Here is a 12734-nt window from a genome sequence, read left to right on the forward strand (position 1 = left end):
TTTCCTCAGTGCTGATACCACTATGTCCAATTCAAATTTTCTAAACAAAACAAAGAGGAAGAGCTTAACATATTACAAACTCTTAACCTTATAATGTGTGTTTCTTGATATTTATTTGGCTCAAAAAAGAAAAAACAAACCTGTGAGTTCACGGCCTGGAGTTGGTGTCTAGCCCAGGTGTTAGCTAAGTTCTCTTAACTTCTACAACCACCTGCACTTTTAAATATTGCCCCACGATGGACTACGTTTCCCAAGAGCACACACAGAGAGAGGCCCTTGAAGTCCATTGTGGGAATTGTAGTCCTGGGTGACTTTTCGTCCAACCCTGGACTCATGCTCTGATTCCGGGATGATTAAACCCAGGAGCTACCAATTAGCTGGGGCCATGTCGGTGAGGCCGTGGTCCAACCGGGAAAGCCGGTGTGAGAATCTCGCGTAATGATTGGCCAAGTCTTGACCCTAGGGGCGGGGCAATAAGGTGGGCGGGAAGGCCGCGGCGATTGGGCGAGGAGCGTACAACGGCGGGCGGGGATTGGCTGAATGCTAGGGCAGGGAGGCCTGGGAAGGGGCGGAGGAAGGAAACCAGAGCAGGAAGAGCAGCAGCGAGGCGGCGGCGGTGGCGGCGGCTGAGTTGGTGGTGGCAGAGGGGAAAGCGACAGCTCCAGCGGGTGGTAGCGGCCCTGAGAGCAGGATGCGGGTCTGGGTTGGGCTGACGTTCCTGCTCTGTGCGGTGCTGCTGGGCTCGGCCTCCGCCTCCTCGGGTCAGTATCCGCCCCCTCGGACTGGAGGCCGGGAGCCACCGCCCCCCCGGCCTCCATCCCGGGGCAGGGCCGTGGGGGCTCCAGCTCACACCTCGCAGTAGCCTGTCACTCGCTGTCATTTCTTGGGCTTCGGTTGGCCTGGGTCAGAGCGGGTGTTTAGGGGAGCTTGAGAGGGGAGGAAAAGAAGGGGCGGTCCCCCTGCTCACACCTCTCCTCACTTCACAAACTTTACACGACTCCTCCCGAAGGAGTAGTGACTCCATGAGAATGAATCCTGACAGCTGGCTTAGACCCACAGTGACACAGGAGCCCTTCCGGAGCTTCCACGACTCTCATGTAGATTATGTGCTGTATCGGTTTTGAAACTTTGGCTTTGGGATTTGTAAGTTAAGTAATTGGTACACCTGGGGTTGTCTGGGCAGAGCCAGGTCCATCAAAACCAGGATGTTGACAGTGGTTTGGTGGGTTTGCTTAGCACCTGAGATTGCCTTGTCTCTTTATTTAAAAAATGGAGACTTTTGATGTAAATGTGCCTACTCCGTACCCCTTTTAAAGAAATATTCTTAAGAAAGTGTTTTTTTACTGTGTCACAGTGTTTCTGAGCCGCCCCATGTTTGCTGACAGTAATTTTATGATTTTTGAAAAAAAATCTTGGTTCTTATAAATGTAAACTGGATAGCATCTGGATTTAACTTTTTACATAGATAGAGAAACTCATATGCTTTTGATTTTCCAGTTAGCTGATTTATACCCTGGCTCTGAAAATTATCATTTCTTTTTTAATAGTTTAATCCACCTACATCTGAAAACGTCTATTTTGAGAGTGTTGGTAAAGAAGCATTTAGTGTTTCTGAGTATTGGTTAAAAAAACAATCAGTACAATAAAGCTTTTGAATTTTAATCAGTTTCAGTTAACAAAACAGCAGTTCTGTGGCTTTAAATTTTTTTTGGAACAAGGCAGGGTATAAATGTCAACTCTTTTTTTTTTTTCCCCAACAGAAAATTTCCCAGATGGTTATCTGAATCCTCAAATTATCCGTCCTAGTTGTAAGTCAGTGCTGTAATGTCATTCTGCTTCTAAAATAAGAGGTCTAAACCTAAAATTCTATCCATAGTGTGGTTTAAGATACCATTTCAAAAGCAACAAGCATATGCCAGTTACTTTACTGCCAACATCATGCTCTGAGGTCCGCCCCCCGCCTTCTAGTGTTGATTTGTGTTCCTGACCAAATCTTTAAAACTCTGTGTAACTCCTGAAGCCACTGCTAGCAGTTATTTGATCAAAGGAAGTATGAAATCAGTACTGTAGAGTACCTGATGGACCATGAACCACCTGCATCAGAATTCCTCTTAAGGGTTTGTTAAAAATGCAGTTTTAGGTCTGGAACAGGTTGGGGTACCTGTAGTTCAAAAAGCTCCACAAGTGATTCTTCACCCTAAAGTGTAAGAACTACTAATTAAAGAATATGGTGCATATCCCTCTGAATTCAATTTGCAGAACTTAAAGAAAATTAAAGCATGTAAACATTTTCCTGCATCTTCCTTTGACTAGATTGCACATATCTAAAGCATCATGTCAGTGGAGATGATGCTTGAAGAAGTTTTTTAGTCAACAGTTGGGATTCTCCATATATTATAATAGAAGACTGTTAATACTGAAGTGTTAAATCTTTGGGTTGTGTTGATGTACTCAAAGGACTATGTTCACAAAACATCTGTTCTGATTTCCATCATAGTTAAACTGCCAAAACGTTTCTCTGGGAGAGGCGAAAATCTTACTCAGCCAGAACTAAAACTATATAGATGTGCATGCTGATCAGTAATAAAGGCACTGCTGTTCTCACGTGAAGTGCAAATATCATAAAACGCTTGTGAGATAAAGTTTTATAAGTTGAGTACATGGATTTTCAGTTGACTTTTTTATTCATTAAATTGCTTATTTATACAGGATATCAGCCTCATTTTTATTTTAAAGATTTACTCCTATTTAAAAATCAAGTTTTGGGTCATAATTTTGTGTTGACATAATGTTTGAGTGTTGGTGGTTACCCAGAGCAAGTTGCATTTATTGCCAGGTAGAATTTGATCAGCCAACAAAGGGAATCTTGATCCTATCATTGTTACTAGCTGTTATCTAATATCTTGTCTTAAAGGCATGTAAAAGTATAATACTTTTATTAGAAATGTTTTCTTGTGAATAGATAAATTTAAAGGAGGAGATTTAAAAGATACTACTCTCATTTTCTCAAGATAATAATGAAAAATGCTTTAACTTTTCTCACATGTCTTCTTGTTTTTGACAGGAAGTGTCTTACTGGTTAAAATGGTTTACTTTTTTTCTTTATGCCAAACAATATTACAGAATCTTGTCAGTTAGGTCCATTGCTAGGTATCTCAGGTAACAGTTATATTAATTAACACCATGTATTTAAAGAGTAGATTTCAGATTGCAGGATATGTTTCATTTCACTGTTCTTTTGTTCCTTAAAACTTTGTTGAGAGTCAACAAGGCAGATGATATTATTCCCTTTTGACACTTGAGGAAGAGGAGGCTGAGCAAACTTGCTATATTGAACCGTGTGTGCAATGTTAACATGTAATGAAGCCAGGTTTTGAGCCTGGCTCTCCAGGCCTTGGATTTGGAGTAATTGGGAATCAGCAGTATCCTAGGATCTGCACAGATTCAATGGCAAAGCCAAAGACAGGATATCTGGTCTCTTTTCACTAAACTTGTAAGACTTTCTGTGTTTGAAGATATATCAGTCTGTTTAATTTACATGCCAAGTTGGAAAATGAATTTGTAATGATCACTTTTCCCTGAAAGAGTATCCCTGGTATTTTGCCGTTTTGTTAGCTGATATAATAAAAATGAAAATTGGTCTTTTTCAAAGGAAGGGGTATGATTACCAAAGTAATGTAAACCATGGTATTTTGGATATGATACTCTTGAGAGAAATCCATAGCTCTTCATTGACTCCTTTTGCATTTTTCTTGTTGCTTGATGTATGCGTTCTGATGAAAGCATTACTATATTCTTTTTATTTATGTGTAACTTCAGTATTTTTAATCCTTACCTGACTGCCTGTCGTAAGTCTCTAGGTTATAAGAAACTTCTTTAAAGTGTTATGTGAATGGACATATTAGTTTCAAAGAGAAAATACCTTTGCTTTAAGATTACCATCTGGAGTATGCTTTCCCAGTTTAGTAAATGAGAAGGAAAGCTCTTATTTACCAGTAACCTGAGTATATATTCCTAGTTCGTGGAGAGAAAAGAAAGAGAAGCATGATGCCATTCATACAGAGTAACCCCGATGTCACAAGTTCCCATGTCTCTGGGAGTTCAGAAACACATTTTGCTACTCTAATGCCTAACAGCTTGTAGTGTCTCAAATGTACATGTCTTAAAATTTATTTATAGGCATCTATATTATTTACTTATTAGTTACATATGTGAACTATTGTGACAAGGTACTCAGTTGAGTGATTAGTGATTTGAGTTCCAACTAATCTAAAGTTTCAGTATTTGGGGATATACCCTATACATTTCACATTTAATGTCTGCTCTTGATTTATTAACTAGCTAATGTTTATGACTAATTAAATACATTCACACATACAACTTTGTTATTAGAGATGAATTTTTTTTCCTTTATCCAAAGATCTGCTGAGAATGGACTTTGAACCATATGTTAGAACTTGGGCTTTGGGTAATACTTGTGAAGAAGTGAGCATGAAGGATGATTGTTCATTAATTGACATCACTACCTAAACGTTATGGGCACTGTGGGACTAATACATGCTATACCCTTCTCCTCCCCACCCACCAGAAATAAAATATTTGGAAGGTAATCTAAAAGTAGTGAGTGTGAAAATAGCTATAATTTAAGTTTTCTTTGAATTTACAGCACTTTATATATGGCACAACCTCACCAGTAGACTGATTTTTCTCAGATATTCAAAAGAAACAAATACTGTGAAATAGAGTTGGGTATTTGGTACATAATGAGTTGATTATACTTCTTAAAGTTGGCTCAGTACTTTGGTCACACAAACTCCAAAACATGTTTTTTGTTGTATTTTGGAAAGTTACAAGTTACCAATCATATTTAGGATCTAACCATATGAAGTAAAGATAAATGGCAACCATAACACCAAATTTTCTAGTAAAAAAATCACATGGTCTTATAGCATTTTGTCTACTGGTTAATTTCTCACATAATTTACGGAGCTGGCAGTACTGAAGCTTACATCTGGATAAAATCAGGTAATTTTAATAGTAAGAAGGAAACTTAGAGCTCATCTGACAGTTGTTTTTTTAACTGGCTTGGAATACAAAGATCAAATATTTGTGAATGGCCGTTGGGTTGTTGAATGTGTTTATATAAGAGCAGGAAAAAGAATAGCAAGCAGCCAGAATAGAAGTAGCAGAGAAATGCAAAAAGAATAATAGAAGGAAACTTAATGTAATTGGACAAAACCAAAACAGCCAATATGAATTTGGAAGAAAGATGTAAATAGTGGCTGGATTTATTATTTATTTGATATAAGCTATTGATTTCTTAATAAATAGATCCCTTGTGAGTAAATACATGATAGTGTGATGCTACTTTTTAATGCATATCTGGTTATGTCTTCAGTAAAGTCGAACACAAATTCTAACTATCTTTGGCCACTCTGCTGTCAGATAATAATAATTCTTAATGTCCATCTTTAGTAGTCTTAGTGAACAATAAAATGCTAGTTATCACTAAAATAAGCTAGAGTAACTCCAGATTCTGAGCTGAGGAGAAGAATGGGTAGAATCCCGAACCGCAAAATCAGGGCTCTGTTTTTATAAATTTAGCAACTCATTCTCAGTAGTGGACTAACTATAACAAAAGAACTGGATGGCATCTGAAGAAATGTCTGGTTTTGGTGGTGGTGGTCTTGGTCTTCCTACCTGTGTACCAGATGAAGCTAATGTCTTTCCTGAATAAAGAGAAAAAAAATACCACCCTCAACGCCCTTTTCTCCTTTCACTTAACCTTTTCTGAACAGTTGTTGAATACAACCAATTTTTAGATAATTATAGATTTATTTATCCAGTGTCTTATTATTTGTTGTATTATCAAATGCTTTCATTTAACATACCTGCAATTTCCAAACAAGAAAGATGACTAAATTGTCTTAAAATTTCTTTACAGATGAAGAAGGCAACCAGGATGAAACCTTAGATTCCAAGGTGTGTACTCAAATTTACATTGACCAGTATTTGATGCCCAATTTAAAAGCATGAATGATGTATCTTCAAAAAGATGTGAAATCTGCATCTTCTGAGCAACAGAACTATATTTTTTTAAAAAAGGAAAAGAAAGATAGCTAGTGCCAATATTAGTTCTTCTGGGAGGAAAAATCACTGACCTATAGGAGAGAGAATAATATTTCTAAGAGTGTTGGTTACTAGATTTAATTCCAACTTAAATGTGCTCTGTGTGTGTGTGTGTGTGTGTGTGTGTGTGTGTGTGTGTGTGTTGAAGAGCCTGAAGGCAGTTACATTTTTTACTGCCTAATGAGAGATTGATTTTATTCTTTCTTTTTTTAGTTTTTTAATTTGAAGATTTAACCTCTGCCATTTGTTTACACTTATCAATTTAAAAAAGTCTGTTAATGCACTTACTTGGTTGATTGAATGAATAAGGCTGATTATTACATCTTCAAAGAGACCGATCAGTTATGATCCCTGATCTCTAGATTGGAAGGAATGTAGGTAAGAAACAGGAGGTTATAGTACAGGGCTGTCATACGGGGAAGTATAAGATATATTGGGAGCAAGTAGGGGGAGACCCTAACCTAGACTTGGGGAATTTAAGGAAAGCTTCTTGTGGGGAGGTAACATCTAAGTTGAAATCCGAAGAGTCAGTTTTAGGCAGGTGATGAAGGCATGTGGTGGACACATGCCAAAGTGTATAGAGGCGAATGAGTATGACACATTCAAGGAACTGAAGGAGGTGTATCTGGATTAGTGAAAGAAATGGTCAAATTAGGTTGGAGGGAGTCTTGTTAGTAGTGGAAACTAAAAATACTTTATATTGTCAGACTTCTTTGCCGTCAGATGAGTCGGTAGAGGACCATAGCCCAGCAGGCAGAGTAGTCGCTGGTCAGATATTCCTTGATTCAGAAGAATCAGAATTGGAATCACCTATTCAAGAAGAGGAAGATGGCCTCAGAAGCCAAGAAGGGGAAACTGTCACAGAAGAAATCAGCTTTCTAGAATCTGCAAATCCAGAAAACAAGGACTATGAAGAGCCAATGAAAGTACGGAAACCAGGTAGTCTGGACATTTTGTTTACTTTTGCCTTATTTAGGAAGGAGGCAACTGAAATTTTAAAGCTAGTATGGAAGGTGCAGTAGTCCTATTTTACTGATATTCACCACATATAATGTATAGCGTATAATTTTACAGGATAAGTTACAGAAGCTGAATTTGATAGTCACAATTGCATTTGTATTATATTGGTATTCAAACATTTCTTTTTGGACTCCAGTATGTAACAGTCTGTCAGAGTGGTACAGAAAATAGAAACTCAGACAGGAAGTGTTGTCTAACTTGCTGCTTTGGTTATTTTCAGAACTGTGTTAGGATTTTTACTACAATAATCTTTTCAGTCATCCTAGGTAATTTGATTTAGTTGTTTATCCTAAAGTTACATAAAAACTTTAATCCTCTTCTAACTTTTGCTTTCTTGACACTCTAATTTTTAAACTTACAGCTTGATCTTTCTCACAGAGTGTGCTAAATACCTATTCTTTTAAAAATTAGTTATTAATGTATCCACCCTGCCCTGTCCCACCACCCATCTGTCATTTGGTTTATTATTTCAAAGATCGCTGCCATATCTGCTTATTCTGTTATTAGCCAATCTCGAGAATTGATCCATGTTTTACCTTTTAAAAATATAATTTTTATTACAAATATTTTATACAAAAAAAAAGAGAAACCATTTTTTTCTTTGATTAAAAGTACCTTAATCCCATCAAGTAGAAATAACAGCTGTCAACATAGTGGAGAATTCTCTTTCAGGCTTTTGTCTAGATGTATGGTTTCAAGAAGACTAAACTGGTTCAAAATGTATATACTATTTTACAGCCTGCGTTTTGCACTTAACAGTTTGTCTTGAACATTTTCCCATATTATTTAATATTCTTTTACAATTTAATGGTTAATGGCTATAAAAAATTTTACATGTAAATATACCATAACAATATTTTTTTTTGCTGGGAGACCATTTTAAGTGTACCTTTGTACACATCTATGAAAATTTCCTTAGAGTTAGTTCTTAAAAGTAAACCTTAAAAGTAAAGTATAAAGTTTGAAAAGACATTTGAGTCATATTGCTAAACTGTTCTGCAGAAAAGTAAGTCTGTTCCTTTTCCTGTACCTCAGCCAAGTGTATATTACCATTTTTAATTTTTGCCAAATATTTATTTTCATTCCTTTCTTTTTTGTTAGGGAGACTTCCAAACAAGTACAAAAGTAGAGGGTGTAATGACCCCCATGTATGCACCGTCACCCAGCTTCAACAGCCATCAACACTCTTGTTCTTGTTTCATCTTTGCCACTGCATATCCATTTACTCTTTTTTTCCCCTAGATTATTAAGCAAATTCCACATTGTTTTACATGCGTACATATCTCTAAAAGTAAGAATTTTTTTTCAACAAAATGAAAAATACAATAGTATTATAACACCCACAAAATTAGCAATTATTCCTTTATCACCCAGTACCCAGATTCCGTTTAGTTTTCCCACTTGTTTCAAATGTCTTTTTGGAATTGGTTTCTGTCAGTCGGTGTCCACACTAAGATGTTAGGTTTCTCTTAATCTGTAACAATTTTCCCTTCCTTGTTTTTAAGTGTCATTTTATTTGTTAAAGAAAGAATATCCTTTGTGCCATAGGATTTCCCTCATTCTAGATCTAGCTGGTCATATGCTAGTAATGTAATTGAACTTGTTCCACTATCTGCTGTCTAGTCTATGAACTGGAAGTTGGCTCCAAAGGCCTGGGTAGATTTAGTTCTATTTTATAATCGATAATATTTATAGTTAGTGTTGTATGCTTCCCCTTGCATTACCTGGGAGTTACATAGTATCTGATTGTCCCACTCCTAGTGATTGGTCAGCAAGGTCGGGTGGTGTCAGCCTGGCCCAGCCATTCAAAAGTTCCTCATTGACCTTTCACCCAGAGCTTTTGGGAACCATTTCGTTTGTTGTCTGGATGCATTATTTCATTAGGAGTTTCAAAATAATGACTTGTTAACTTATCATTCCTCCTGCATTTGTTATCAGGAGTTCTTTTCTAAAGAACTTTCCCTCATCAACTATTTGGTTACCCAGAAATATAATCCACACAGCAAGATAAATGCTTGATTCTTTCCCTTGAAATATTTTCAGATAATGATTTGGTGCCCTAGCGACCTCCAAAAGAGACCAGTGAATATGTTTTCTGTTTGTTTTGCTTTGCTTTTGAGCATCATTACAAATCCATGGGTTTTATACAGCTAGGCTTTACTCTTTTGCAATCATGCTTTTTTATTGCTCACATTATTGCATTTTTGGCTCTTGAGAGTCCCTTTAAGTTCATTCCTTTGTCCTTTTGACTAATCGTAGGTAACTTTTAAACTTCTTCCTTTTTAGGCAGGACAAGATGTCCCAAATTCATCTTATACTTTTCCTTACCCCAAAATGAATCTCAGCCATTTCTCTAGGGAATCCATATTCCTTTTAGTGGGCAATTGTATTTATTTTAGATACTGTAATCTAGACACCAAGGATATGCATTGCAACTGAATTGTCATTACTAATAGGCCTTTTTGGTGGGTAAGGTTAGGAAATATAACATTGATATTGATTATTCTAGTTCAAATTAAATATTACAAGTGAGATAACACAGAGGGTCAGAGTGACAAACTCACAAGAATCAGAGATCCTACCCACTATCAAACTTGACTAATATTTTCAAAGATATAATAATCACAAGACACAAGTCACAGATCTGTGGCTGCCAGAGCTGCTCCCAGGTCCTGTCTTAACCTCAGTTAAGATGCGCTCTGGCTTATTTTAACATATGTTTTTAATATATGAGGCCTTTGAGTGATTGATATGGAGTGTCACTTCCACAAAAGGGAGCTATGTTGGTTATGAAACATCTCCAGTTTATTCCCTGATAACTGCATGGCTTGTGTGGTATTTTCTAGGAAGTCACACCTGATAAATACTTACATCCTAGGTTTATGTACAGTGAACAGTCTGGACAAATCAGGTCCAACCTGGTAAAACAGTGCACAAGTAAGGACTCTCCTGGTGGTAAATACCTTGAGTGCATTTGCCAGAAGGCCTCTTGTTAGCATGTGTCTCAGATGATTTGATCACATCACCTCTCTGTCTCTCTGTTTCTTGGGCAGTAAAAAGAGAGAGTGGATTTCAAGTCTGCTGTTAGTCCTTTCCACCCATCAGGATTTTTGCTTCTTTCTTTTATGTTTGGGTCTCCTTGCCCTGATGCTGAAAATCATGGTACCTAACAACATTAATGTTATATTACTTTAATCAAACAAATAAAGTATATATCATTTCAAAATAACAATGGCAACCTTACCACTAACCACCGAATGCAGTTTAAGGTTTCTTTGTGGTTCTTTTTGTTCTTAGTATTTATTTTACTAGTGATTTGTATCAATAATATGATGTGTTTTAAAATCATTTCAGTAATGTTCTGTGTGGTCATACCAACAACTTTATAAACATTCAGATTCACTTGTTTTAGTTTTTCAATAATTGCTTTTTTTTTTCATTCAAACTTGTTTTTAATGTATTATTAATACACGAAAAGGCTATGTACATACATATAAGTTGCATATGCATGACTTTTTGTGTACTCCCAGCTACATTAGACCTGGGTTATATGACAGTTACTTCTAGACTTGCTTCCTTTGTCAGCCTCTTACCCATGTCTCTGCATATTGATCTTCCTAAAACCCAAATTTGATCCTATAACTCCCCTATTTACAACCCCCATTATTTTCCATTTGCCTATGAGATGAAGGGCTTGCCTCTTAGCAAGATTCACAAAGCCTCTGGGTGCATGTGGCCGCCATCTTCTGTGACTTCATCTCCCAAAGCTTCCCCCCATTTGCCCTTTTCCAGCGATGCTAAACCCATCACCCTTCTTCAGAGGCATATACAAGTTCACCCCACTGTTTAGGATACCTTCCTCACCCCCTTGCCCAAATCCATGTATCGCCTTTCTGCTCATCCTTAAAGATAAACTTAGGTTTCTCCTTTCTAAAGTAGTTCCTGAACCACCCAAGGGTAGTTATGAATCTCTTGTATGTAAGGAGTTCTTATCTAGTGTCCCTGTTTTCACCCTTTCCCCTGATGCCAGTTATCTAATAGCAGGCAGACTGATCCTACTTCCTGTTCACAAGCCACCAATGGCTTCCTGTCATGTTCAGAATAAAATCCAAACAAGGCTTTATGTGATCAAGCCTCCTCTCTGACCTCATCTGTCACTCACAGGACTCCAGTCACACTTGCTTTCTGCTGTTCGTTGGAACATTTCACACTTATTCCCAGTCCCCAAGACCACACCCCCGGGCTCGATGATTCTCTGGAAAGACTCACAAGACTCAGCATATAGTCGTATTTACAGCTATGATTTATTACAGAAAAAGAGTACAAAGCAAAATCAGCAAAGGGAATGGTGCATGGGGTGAGTCTGGGGGACGCCAGATGCAAGCTTGCAAGGGTCTTCTCCCAGAAGAGTCACACGGTATGTGTTTAATTTACCCAGCAAAAAGTTGTGACAACACGTGTGAAATGTCTACCAGGGAAACTCCTTAGAGACCTAGTACCGGAGTTTTTATAGAGGGCTAGTCACATAGGTTCTCTGTGCCTAGCACATACCAAAATTGCAGACTCCCAGAAGGAAAGCACGTGTTCAGCATAAATCATATTTTTTGTACAGTTGAGGTGAGTCACTCATAACAGTTAGGGTAGTGGGAACTCTTCCAAAATCTTAAGTTCCCAGACACAAGCCAAGGGCCAGCCTTGTAAGCAGGCCTTTTCAAGGATAGAAGTTTAGGCCTGCTATTTTCACTCTACGTGGCATACCTCTTTGGTCATCGGCCAGGTTGTCTTCACAGCAAAATTATTATCAATATGACCCAGACAGCAGAGTGAGACCAACCTGCAGTATTGATTTCAGTTGTGCTCTTCACGTGTCTTAGCCAAATAAGAAATCCCATTAATCATAAAGGTCTATCTTAGACAGGTAGCTTCCTCCTTAAGTTTCTGTTTTAACCTTTTTTACCTGGCTCTAAGCATCAGTTCAGGCCCAGTACAAGTCTGGCCAGTAAGTTGAAGCTGAGTTGAAAGCCTTCCAGGGCTGAGGCAGTGTCGTGATAGTCAGGGTACACACACAGAAGTACAATCCCAGAAGGAATTTTTGGGGATTCCCAAGAAACGGAAAGTTTACAATCGTTGGGCACCCCGAGCAAGACATAAAGTAGGCAGTATGATGTGGCTGCCCACTGTGGGTATCTTATCCTAGGGATCCTAGTCCAATACAAAAAATTTAGTTCAGTGCTTGGTTTCAGGGGGACTGCCAATCAGTTCCAAACAGTTTTGTTGCCTGTGACAACAGTTCATCCACCTCGTGAGTGTGGTCAGCATCGGGAGGTTTTCTGCATGAAAAGTGCAGGGGTTGGGTCAGATCCTGCCGCCTCAGTCAGCGCTGCCGGGTATGATCATAGCTCAGCTGTCTGAACTCAGAGCGCTCTCAACAGCTTGGAGGGGTGCACAGAGAGTTTTCCTTCAGGAAAAGGAAGAAGCTTCCAGAAGTAATTTCGAAGAACAAAGATCATAATGCCCTCTCCCCTCTCTTGTGCCTTTCCAGCTTCAGGGGTTTTGGTTTATTTCCCTTGGTTGTTCTAAAATCA

The 12734-nt window shown here is 38.2% G+C and overlaps 1 protein-coding gene across 2 annotated transcripts in view; it reads left to right on the forward strand.

Annotated features, from left to right (window-relative positions):
• Positions 1-602: 602 nt before the first annotated feature.
• SEL1L (SEL1L adaptor subunit of SYVN1 ubiquitin ligase) overlaps positions 603-12734 on the forward strand; it is a 56372-nt gene continuing 44240 nt past the window's right edge. For both annotated transcript variants that reach the window (XM_079912150.1, XM_079912149.1), the window contains exons 1-3: positions 603-761; positions 5945-5982; positions 6837-7068. In XM_079912150.1, coding sequence (XP_079768276.1) covers positions 692-761; positions 5945-5982; positions 6837-7068 — 340 coding nt within the window. In that variant the 5' untranslated portion in view covers positions 603-691. The remainder of the gene's footprint in view (positions 762-5944; positions 5983-6836; positions 7069-12734) is intronic.

Source organism: Stenella coeruleoalba (assembly GCF_951394435.1).
Source record: "Stenella coeruleoalba genome assembly, chromosome: 2".
NCBI classification, from domain to species: Eukaryota; Metazoa; Chordata; class Mammalia; order Artiodactyla; family Delphinidae; genus Stenella; species Stenella coeruleoalba.